The sequence below is a fragment of the Bufo bufo genome, chromosome 2 (assembly GCF_905171765.1).
Source record: "Bufo bufo chromosome 2, aBufBuf1.1, whole genome shotgun sequence".
NCBI classification, from domain to species: Eukaryota; Metazoa; Chordata; class Amphibia; order Anura; family Bufonidae; genus Bufo; species Bufo bufo.
Genome location: NC_053390.1, coordinates 361,089,080 through 361,101,422, shown reverse-complemented (window position 1 = coordinate 361,101,422; position 12,343 = coordinate 361,089,080). Strand labels below are relative to the sequence as shown.

General features: G+C 41.7%; 1 protein-coding gene across 2 annotated transcripts in view; it reads right to left on the bottom strand.

The window, feature by feature from the left end:
* UHRF2 (ubiquitin like with PHD and ring finger domains 2) overlaps positions 1–12,343 on the bottom strand; it is a 130,850-nt gene that overhangs the window by 94,328 nt on the left and 24,179 nt on the right. For both annotated transcript variants that reach the window (XM_040417149.1, XM_040417147.1), the window contains one exon: positions 228–461. In XM_040417149.1, coding sequence (XP_040273083.1) covers positions 228–461 — 234 coding nt within the window. The remainder of the gene's footprint in view (positions 1–227; positions 462–12,343) is intronic.

Sequence of the window (12,343 nt, the reverse complement as noted above, 5' to 3'; positions counted from 1 at the left end):
CAGGTAAAACAAAGCTATGTGTCTATGCAAAGAGATTGATGGGGAAGTCGTTGGTGACAGATTCCCTGTTTAAGTTTTACAAATGCAATGAATATATACATAAATTCTGGAATCGTCTATATCCTGATCCGAAATTGTTAAGTCAGAACCATACAACCATTCACCACTGATCAAGCTAAAAAACTTGAATCACATGTAGAACAAAAGCAGATAAAACCAACAGAAACCTTGTAAATGCCAATGCCTGGATCAATGAGGAAGGCTCGAGCTGAAGTCGATGGCTGACTGGGATTAGAACTGCCTCGTGATTTGTGCTTATTTGCAGAGTTCTGAAGGGCTTTCCCATCCGAGTCCTTTTTCTTTGTAGAAGGAGCTGCATCATCAGACTGTGAACGGATTAAGAGTTGTACAATGTCATTCAAGCCCACATTGTAGTCGAAAAGGGTGTGCCCATCTTCAAGCTGTTAATGATAAAAAAGTATGAATATTACTTTCTTGTTGCTTTATATTTAAAATCTGATTAAAATGGAAACCATGAGTAGCTCTACTACCCATAGTAGATTCTTATTTTACGGTGCTATCAAATAAAAATAAAAAATCCTGCCAATAATCCAGAAACCCATAATCCAGTATTTTTTCAGAACAAAAAGGCTTTTTACAAGACTAGAAGCTGAAGACTGAACAAAGATAACCAAATAGTTATAGTAACAATCCTAAAAAGTTGAACCCTAAAACACAGAGCATTTTAGACTAGGCAATGTGTGTTCATTTTCCCTGCAGAGACATAAAAAATGTTTTCTCCCTGAACAAGAGTCATATCTGTCCAGGCAGTTCAGCTCCATTTATATGAATGGCGGTTGCGTTGCAATATCACATGCAACCTGTGGGCAGGTGTGGTGCTGATTTTGTAAGGAGCCAAGTTTTTCTAATGGTGTACAACCCCTTTTAAGCATTATACAGTGCCCAATCAAATCAATGGGTTGTCTGTTCAATGCAGGTCTGGATAGGTCCTCACGATACATGCTCTCTGTAAGGCTATTTTCACACTAGCGGCAGGATGGATCAGACAGGCTGTTCACCATGTCGGATCCGTTCTGCCGCTATTTCGCCGTGCCGCCGGACTGCCGCTCTGTCCCCATTGAATAAAATGGGGATGGGGGCGGAGCTCCGACACGGCAGTGCACGGTGAAAGGCCGCCGGACTAAAAGTACTGCATGTCCGACTTTTTAGTCCGGCGGCCTCTCACCGCGAACTGCCGTGCTGCGCCGGAGCGGTGGTCCGGCCGCACGGCGAAATATCGGTTGGAAGAATCCGACAGGGTGAACAGATCTGCAAAACACGGATATCGGTCATGTGCGTTTCGCATTTTGCAGAACAGAAAGGCCAGCCCTATGATGGAAATGTTCATTCTTGTCTGCAATTGCGGACAAGAATAGGACATGTTCTATATTTTGCTTGTGGAGCAGAAGTACGTATGAAGACAGTATATGTGTGCTGTCCAAATCTTTTTTTTTTTTTCTGTGGCCAGCCCCTCTCTGGCTGCCTTTTGCAGCCCTAAAATTGTGGAACAGATGTGGACTCAAATATATGATCATGTGAATAGGCCCTTATCAAGAGCGGACGATCCTGAACAAAGGATCCCTCCTATTAACCCAGAAATCCCCTATATATGAAAATGGCTTTTCTTAACTAGCCAGCTGCTTTAGGTCTACAGTATTCTTTTAGCTTTAGCTAAAATTTAATATGTGTCACTTTTTTTTTCTCATAAATGAGTCACAGTGTAATAATACTCTGTACTTTTTACAAAATCTGTATAACTTTCTGTCAAAAAAGGTCTTTTTTTTACAGACGGGTTTAAAATGTCCCCCCTTATCAATTGAGGGACAGATACCACTCAGATCTCCCGGTCCCAAAACCCCAAATAACATCCCAGACCAATCAGGTTATTAATCTATCTGATTGCTCACTAACAGATTTTGAATGTAGGGTATTGATGAAAGGTTTCACTTTTGTCCCCACTACACGATTTTATTCATTCTGTTGATCAAGGATTTGAATCTCTTCATTCGAAAATTGAAATGGAAAAAGTTTTTCAGAACACATGACAATGAGACGTGTAGGGAACTGGGTGTATCTCTCTCAGACCTTGGGGATGTTCATACACTTAGTTCCCTTTTAGAAGAGAACTTGAGAACTCCTGGCCAGGGACCCTTTACCTCCCTCAGATTGGGTAGCAAAAAATGCCACCGCCACAAGATACGCAAATACTTGATGTTTTTTATAAATTAGTCACTGAACAGTTGGAAGCATTCCTCCTACTAATTTTCATACTACAAAAAAACTTAATAATGCAGAATGGATGGCTTTAAAAGCACTCACTGAAGATGCAACAATTGTCTGCAAATCTTCAGATAAAGGGGGTAATGTGGTCCTTATGGATCACTCTATGTATCAGACTATGTGTTATGATCTTCTAAATAACAGGACCTGTAATGGGATACTACCTAGTAATCCTACAAAGCCCTTTGCCATGTGTCTGGAAACTTTATTATTGCCTTTGAAGATAAGGTCATATCCGCAGATGAACTAAGATTCATGATCCCAAACAACCCACAAGTTCCAACGTTTTATGCCTTACCCAAAATACACAAGGGGTATACTCCCTTAAGAGGCCGTCCTATTGTCTCGTGTGTCGGTTCCATCACACAGAATAGCAGTATTTATATTGATAGAATACTTAAAGGGGTATACATACGTGACACCACAGATTTATTGAAAAAAAAAAAAAATCGAGAATATTGAGGTTGATGACAATATTCTATTAGCATCGATTGATGTTGAAGCCCTTTATACTAGCATTCCACATAAATCTGGGTTGAAGGCCACACAATATTTTCTTAAAACAAGGGGTGTTCAATGAAGAAAATAAATTGGTTGGTCCAGCTTGTATTCGTGGTAATCCAAAGGCTTTATTCAATATTCAATAAAATCCAGGTACAGGAATGCAGGTCTACATGTTTCGGGCACAATACAATCTTAGCCCTTACTCATGATTGTATTGTGCCCGAAACATGTAGACCTGCATTCCTGTACCTGGATTTTATTGAATATTGAATAAAGCCTTTGGATTACCACGAATACAAGCTGGACCAACCAATTTATTTTCTTCATACTTATATTTCTCCTATTTCGGGTGAAGGAGTCGGTCCGTGCTATACCAGTGGAATCCCTGGCAGGTGAGAGCTGCTCAAACCTCTGATTTTTACAAGGGGTGTTCAATATATAAACACATAACCAATATGTACTGGAAATTCTTGAATTTATATTATCACACAACTACTTTATGTTCGAGGGCCGTTTCTTCCACCAGCTCAGGGGGACCGCAATGGGTAGCCCTTGTGCGCCCAGTTATGCGAATCTCCTCCTGGGCTGGTGGGAACACACTATTGTTTTTAATGAACCGTGTGAACAATGGACTTCCCATATCCTCTTTTGGGGTCAATACATCGATGATATTTTGATCTTGTGGGATGGGTTTGCTGAATTGCTTAAGGCATTTATTCAGCAACTTAATATCAAGGACATTGGCCTTAGGTTCACCCACGAGATCAATAATCGATGTATCGCCTTCCTTGATATTCTCATCACTAAGAAAAATTGAGAATTATGTACAGAGACTTATCGGAAACCGACATCCACCAACAGCCTCTTAAGGTGGGATAGCTATCATCCACCCGAGTTTGAAAAAAGGCATACCGAAGGGACAATACCTTCGTATACGAAGGAACTTTCTTCTCTGCAAACCTTTAAGACACAAGCAGGGGACCTTCGGACTCGTTTTTCACGTGGTTATCCATCAGAAACTCTTAGGGACGCTTTCCAACATTCATTGGACAGAGATAGACACACCCTGTTGCACAACATCCCTAAGTGTAAAACGTGAGAATGACAACTTACGTATTATCGGTACATTTGATGAGCAAAACTTTCGGGTACAGGGCATTTTGAAACGATATTGGAGGATTTTACGATCGGACCCGGATATTGGAGATCTTATCCCTCCACGACCCCTGATTACATACAGGAGAGGGAGATCTATTGGTGACCATCTTATGCACAGCCACTATGTGAGACCACGCCCAAGCGGTACCTGGCTGGACCACAAACCCCTTGGTACCTTTAAATGTGGCAATGGATGCATTTGCTGTCCTTTTATCCACAAATCATCTACTTTTCACAGTGTCTCTAACAATAAAATCTATTTAATTAGGGACTTTGCAAATTGTAAGACACAGGGTGTTGTCTATCTCTGCACATGTACCTGTCCCCTCAACCATGTTGGGAAGACCAAAAGGTAACTACGACGAAGGGTGGGCGACCATTTGAGTGATATCAATCATAAACGGAATAAACCCATTGCTCGACATGTTACTGAATTCCATCAGGGAAACCCTAGAACTATTGTTTTTCAAGTCATTGAGGTTGTTCGGAAATCCGCTCGTGGCGGTGACTGGGACAAACAAATTCTACGTAAAGAGGCTCAATGGATCCACCGTCTCAAGACAGTGTCTCCCTCTGGCCTAAATGAACAGATATCTTTTGCCTGCTTTCTGTGAGAGCACACCCTTGCGTAACTACTTAAGTGTTTAATTTATCCTGCCTCTTATATTTATCTACGCATATTTATCTGCCTTATTCATCAGACCAAAATAGGTCCTGTGCGTTTTGTTATCTGTGAGGATTCGTGGGTTTATGGCTATTATATCCTTGACCCCCGTTTATATTATCCTCTTTCTACATACATACCCTCTGTTTTATGTCCTACTGGCTCCTATTCCAGTTTGTCCATTCATATTTTTAATAATCTAATATATGTTACATGGATATTGATCCCATAATTTGGAGCGCTGCTTGCGTTCCATATACCGGAAGTACGTCAGCGGTGGAACGCATTCTGCGTTCCAAATACCGGAAGTGATGTATTGTCACTTCCGGTTTTTGATTCTTGAGCGGCGGCACCTGGAGAGTGGCGTCTGTATAAAGGTATGGTTTGTTTGGACACTCTTTGCACCTCTTATCATCTATCATTTAGCATTACTTAGGCTACTTTCACACCTGCGTTTAGGTGCGGATCCGTCTGGTATCTGCACAGACGGATCCGCACCTACACTGCGTGCAGAATTATTAGGCAAATGAGTATTTTGACCACATCATCCTCTTTATGCATGTTGTCTTACTCCAAGCTGTATAGGCTCGAAAGCCTTCTACCAATTAAGCATATTAGGTGATGTGCATCTCTGTAATGAGAAGGGGTGTGGTCTAATGACATCAACACCCTATATTAGGTGTGCATAATTATTAGGCAACTTCCTTTCCTTTGGCAAAATGGGTCAAAAGAAGGACTTGACAGGCTCAGAAAAGTCAAAAATAGTGAAATATCTTGCAGAGGGATGCAGCACTCTTAAAATTGCAAAGCTTCTGAAGCGTGATCATCGAACAATCAAGCGTTTCATTCAAAATAGTCAACAGGGTCGCAAGAAGCGTGTGGAAAAACCAAGGCGCAAAATAACTGCCCATGAACTGAGAAAAGTCAAGCGTGCAGCTGCCAAGATGCCACTTGCCACCAGTTTGGCCATATTTCAGAGCTGCAACATCACTGGAGTGCCCAAAAGCACAAGGTGTGCAATACTCAGAGACATGGCCAAGGTAAGAAAGGCTGAAAGACGACCACCACTGAACAAGACACACAAGCTGAAACGTCAAGACTGGGCCAAGAAATATCTCAAGACTGATTTTTCTAAGGTTTTATGGACTGATGAAATGAGAGTGAGTCTTGATGGGCCAGATGGATGGGCCCGTGGCTGGATTGGTAAAGGGCAGAGAGCTCCAGTCCGACTCAGACGCCAGCAAGGTAGAGGTGGAGTACTGGTTTGGGCTGGTATCATCAAAGATGAGCTTGTGGGGCCTTTTCGGGTTGAGGATGGAGTCAAGCTCAACTCCCAGTCCTACTGCCAGTTTCTGGAAGACACCTTCTTCAAAAGCAGTGGTACAGGAAGAAGTCTGCATCCTTCAAGAAAAACATGATTTTCATGCAGGACAATGCTCCATCACACGCGTCCAAGTACTCCACAGCGTGGCTGGCAAGAAAGGGTATAAAAGAAGAAAATCTAATGACATGGCCTCCTTGTTCACCTGATTTGAACCCCATTGAGAACCTGTGGTCCATCATCAAATGTGAGATTTACAAGGAGGGAAAACAGTACACCTCTCTGAACAGTGTCTGGGAGGCTGTGGTTGCTGCTGCACGCAATGTTGATGGTGAACAGATCAAAACACTGACAGAATCCATGGATGGCAGGCTTTTGAGTGTCCTTGCAAAGAAAGGTGGCTATATTGGTCACTGATTTGTTTTTGTTTTGTTTTTGAATGTCAGAAATGTATATTTGTGAATGTTGAGATGTTATATTGGTTTCACTGGTAAAAATAAATAATTGAAATGGGTATATATTTGTTTTTTGTTAAGTTGCCTAATAATTATGCACAGTAATAGTCACCTGCACACACAGATATCCCCCTAAAATAGCTAAAACTAAAAACAAACTAAAAACTACTTCCAAAAATATTCAGCTTTGATATTAATGAGTTTTTTGGGTTCATTGAGAACATGGTTGTTGTTCAATAATAAAATTAATCCTCAAAAATACAACTTGCCTAAAAATTCTGCACTCCCTGTATAATGCAAACGCTTAGATCCGTTCAGAACGGATCCGTTTGCATTACCATGAACAAAAAAAAAAAAAAATTTTTTTTTTTGTTTTTTTTGTTCATGATAATGCAAACGGATCCGTTTTGACTTTACATTGAAAGTCAATGGGGGACGGATCCGTTTGAAAATTGAGCCATATTGTGTCAACTTCAAACGGATCCGTCCCCATTGACTTACATTGTAAGTCTGGACGGATCCGTTTGCCTCCGCACGGCCAGGCGGACACCCGAACGCTGCAAGCAGCGTTCAGGTGTCCGTCTGCTGAGCGGAACGGAGGCCAAGCGGAGCCAGACTGATGCATTCTGAGCGGATCCACATCCACTCAGAATGCATTAGGACTGGACGGATCCGTTCGGGGCCGCTTGTGAGCCCCTTCAAACGGAGCTCACAAGCGGAGCCCCGAACGTTAGTGTGAAAGTAGCCTAATGTGTTTTTTAGGGGCATCCAGGGCACATTAGGGTGAGCCGTCAATTGAGTGGGGTCGCCCTTTTCGGGGCGGGTGCTCCACAGTTAGGTAGAGAGACCCTCAGCTGGCTTCAACTATACCACCTCCGCATCATTTCAGTTGTCGCCAGCATCAAGGTGAAAAGGAATTTGCAATCATCGACTACTAACATCCTTTCATCTGCAATCACCACTATATCATACCTGGGTATCGTGAGTAACTAGCACATGGCTGCTGACAGTTATATCATCTCTGTTATGCATTTTTAGCTATTCTGTTACTAAAGGGTATTAACCCCTATGATACGGTATCTGTTTATTATGTTATGTAATTGGTGCCCTGCATCCTCCTACTTATCCACATTTACCTCTATGTAACTGTTTATCAATGTTAGAGGTATTTTGGATTGATCACTAAATGACGCCTATTCAGGCGGATTTTTCTTTATATCTGTATATATATATATATATATATATATATATATATATATATATATATATATATATATTTATATTACACACACACACACACCATTTTTTTGAGGGAATATCTATTTTATTATCGTAATTAATAAAGGTTATATTTTAAGGGTAATTTACTTCCGAAAAAGCTCTTAACTGAAAAGAAAGAAATGATTATGCTTTAAGGTATATTCACATGACCGAGAAAAATAAACCATAAAAACAGATGAGTGCCCACAGACGAGTACCACTTGGAACCGAACCTGAGTTTGGGAAATGTTTTTTTACAGTACAAATTAATTTATGAAGATATTGCGCGAAGTCTCACGAGACTTCGTGAAGCAATAACTTCAGCTCATCAGAGCCAATACATTCTAATACTGTACGAAGCTCCATACAGTATTAGAACAAAGCTTTATGCGAATAGACTTCAGATGATTCATCCGAAGTTGATTCGCTCATCCCTAGTTGTCACGATACCAAAATTTTGATACCATGAAAAAGTATTGCGATACTCGATACCACGTGAAAAAAATAAAACAACAAAAAAGCCTTGTGCACTCTGCATTTTATGGAATGTTCGGCCCATAATAGAACAATCCTATCCTATTTTTTGGGGGGGACAAGGTAACAAAAAATGGTGAATCGCATGTTTTTTTTCCCTGTTTCCTGATATTTTTTTATATTTTAATAGTTTGGACTTTTACGGATGCGGCGATAAGTAATATGTTTATTTTTTTATTGTTTATATATTATATATGTCAAATTGGGGAAGGGAGTGATTTAAACTTAATATGTTGGAGTTTTTTGTTACTTTTTTACTTTATTTAAATAACTAGAACCCTTGTCCTATTCACCCTAATAGAGCTCTATTAGAGGGAGAATAGGACTTTAGACTGTCCCTGCTACCCTGTGCTTCTACACACAGCAGCAGGGAGCTTACCATTGAAGCCAAGGCTTCAGTAGTACCCTGGCTGCCATGGTAACCGATCAGCGCCCCGATTTGAAGCTGCCACTGCCTCCAATGAGTAGGGGAGGGGACTGGTTTGGGGGGGGGGGGAGCACTGCACCACCAATGATTATAATTTATAATACTGAGGGGGGGTGTACTGCGCCACCAATGAAGATAATTAACCTGTTAATACAAATGTAGGCTGTGGGTGCCGGCCAGATCACATAACCAGCCTCTATGAAAAGGTTCTGTGATCCCCGTCAATTAACCCCTGAGGAATTAATTGTCGCGGTTTGGCAGATCGCAGCGCCCTGTCATAGAGGGCGGGTGCCGGGTATGTGATACTGTTACGACTGTGACTGATCCAGACAGGTCCGGGAGGAGAAGGTCGCAGCGACTTGCTATTCGCGATAGCTTGCGAGTTTGCTCCATGGTTCAGGGTATGTCATCCGGGTTTTGCCTTGTGAACCTTTTTGTCCTGACTGGGAGTTTGTAGGCATCCTTCTCAGGTGAGTCCTGTCTGCCACTCCCAGCTACTATATTAGTTGCAGTTTCACTTGCAGTCATTGCCAGATATAGTCCTTACTTCCAGTTCTATTCTGACCTTTGAAGGAGATCGTTTGATGGTGTTGCTGTGGAGCTCTTGTCCAGCGTGGACTGTCGTGATTGGGATCGCCTTCTCTGCTCGTGACTGGATAAGTCTATCTCTGCTATAGTTTGTTTGTTGCTGTCTTCCCCTGCTGTTCTCCTAGACATGAGTGATGGTGACTAGTGCTCCCATCGGCCTTTCCCCACTCTAGGCTTGTTAGGGTGACTGAGGGTTTAGGCATCCTGCTCGCCGCACGGGTTCACACCCCGTCCAGGGTATCAGGGCAGACAGGTGCCAGCTTAGGGTTGGTCAGGGGTGGCCATACTATTCCCATCCGTAGATAAGGGTCCCCCTTCCCCTCCGTCTGGTGCGACACGACTGCTGCTGGGATAGCGGTCGTGACAGATACAGCCGGCAACTGAATCCTACATTTTTATTAGCAGGATAATTATCTTCATTGGTGGCGCGGTGGCCACAGTTCCCCCCCTCCTCCTCCCCTCTCTTCTCACCGGTGGCAGCGGCAGCCGTGTCACAGTGGGGAGGGACTCCTTCTCCACTGTGCTGCTGAAGAGAACATGGAGTGCGCTGACAGCTCTGTGTGCCATGTTTTCTAACTGATACTAGGCTGCCCAGTAGTATCGGAAAATAGTAAAACCTGGTATTGAATCGTTTCAGGTCTAAAAGTATCGATTGGGGATCGATAGTTCGATACCTGTTGCAATCCTACTAACATGCAACTAGCCCAGCATTTCTATGCAGTTACCTGTAGGGCAAACTCATTGGGCTAGCTATATCAGGGTTTTCAGAAGTAGAATAATGATGACCTATCCTCTGTCACAATCATCAGTATCTGATTGAGAGGGTCCAAATCCTGGCACGCCACCACTCAGCCGTTGGAAGAGACTCTTCCTAGACCAGTGCTGTCACATTCATCTGATTGATGGGGATTCAGTCACATACATCCTGAGCATAGGTCATCAATATGGTACTTCCAGAAAACCCCTTTAATACATTTCTGTAAAAGGAAGTGCCTTGTAACATACTTTCATGTTACAAGCTGTAGACCTCTATCGGTGGGTGTCCCCGTTGTGGATGTGGGGTGCTAGTGTGCCATGAAGTTGGGGTTCTAACTCTTATAAGACAGTTAAGCGTTAAAAAAATGCAAAATTTAACCACAAATTACTGTGGTTTTATAGCAAATACAGGTGATGTACATTACTTTTATGTGATTCATATGTATTTGAAGCCAAACCGCAGCAATCTAGAATGTAATACACATTTTTTTCCTATTAGGACTCATATTTAGGTAGTACAGTGTACAGATTTTATTTTAAAAAATGCAGTCCATGATATTTTATGGCAAACATTATTCTTCCTATTTATGACTCATTAGATTTTTCTGCAGTTAGTAAAGGGTTTGATTGGGTTAAAATATTTAACCTATTAAGTCATTAGAACATATGTCAATGGATTTTCCTACAGGATTTAAAGGGAATGTGTTATTTGAAAATCACCTATAGTTTAAATCAAGTATAAGGTTAAACATTTGTTTAAGCTTTTGATGAGGTTTTTATAAAAAAATAAATAAATTTCATGCCACTTTTTTTTCTTATTTAAAAAAAAAAAATGCTTATTTACACTTCAATATTCACACTGGTCACTAGATCTAACAATAGGTCACGATTTTCTGTTCTGTACAGGTAACTTTTCAGTAGCTATTAAAGGTACTTTCACACTTGCGTTAAACTTTTCCAGTATTGAGTTCCGTCCTAGGGGCTCAATACCGGAAATAAATTATCAGTTTTATCCTAATGCATTCTGAATGGAGAGCAATCCGTTCAGTATGCATTAGGATGTTTTCAGTTCAGTCCAAAATTCTGCGATGCTGAATTTTGCTGCGATATTTTCTCCGTCCAGCATGCTGCGATATTTTCTCCGTCCAAAATTCCGGGACACTTGCTGGAATGCCGAATCTGGCATTTTCCATTGAAATGCATTAATGCCGGATCCGGCCCCAAGTGTTACGGAAAAACGGATCCGGTTTTGCGGTCTGCACATGCTCAGACCTTTAAAACTGTGAAAAAGATAAATACCGGATCCGTTTTTCCGGATGACACCGGAGAGACGGATCCGGTATTGCAATGCAATTGTGAGACGTATCTGGATCAGTCTACAAATGGTATCTGTTTGAGAGACGGAACTGCCTGCTGGAATCCAACAACGCAAGTGTGAAAGTACCCTAACATTATCACCACAGGCAGAATTACAATGGCAAGAAACACCTCTATATAGATAACACAGGATCCACCACTCACAACAGGTAGTCAGTCAGGTCACAGAGCAAAAACTCTCTCATATAAGTCAAAGAAGTCCCTTGCTGTCCAAGTCTTAACATATTTTAGGTCTACTGTCCAGTGAGAAACTTGCAGGATTTTTTTATTTTTTTTATAATATAGTGACATGGAAAATTGGAAAAAATATACATCACCAAAATTTTCCAAAAATGTGTTGTCTCATCTTAGATATGCCACCAATGTCAGATAGAGGAGAGGTGGGAACTGCACCTATCCCTAGAATGGGACCCCTGAAGTGAGCGCACAGCAGCCGTGCATGCGCGGCCAACCTCCATTTCTACGGGACTGACAAAAATAGCCGAGCAGTCCCATAGAAGTGAATTGACCGGTGACTGCACTTGAGCAATGTGCTCTCCAATTATTTCTAAGGGACTATGCTTGATCGGCTATTTTTGGAACTCCCACAGAAACTGAGAGCATGCCACACTTGAGCAGTCTGCTATCCTTCAGTTTCTGGGGAACATTCCGGATATAGGGGAGGGTCTCAAAATTGGGGCCTGCCCCTATCTCACACTGACGGCATAGCCTAGTGATATGCCATCAAAGTCTGAGATGACACAACCCCTTTAACAGAACATGATTTAAACAATAGGTCATTTAACGTATGTGATTGATACAGTATTCCATCCACACGTTTAATAGGGCATTTACTTCACTCTGTAAAGGCTGTTTCACAAATGACAACAATACACTATTTAATAGTAAAAAGACCTTACTAATTCTTTCATAGTCTACAAGCATTAGCAATTTACAGGAAATAATATTTTACACATGTG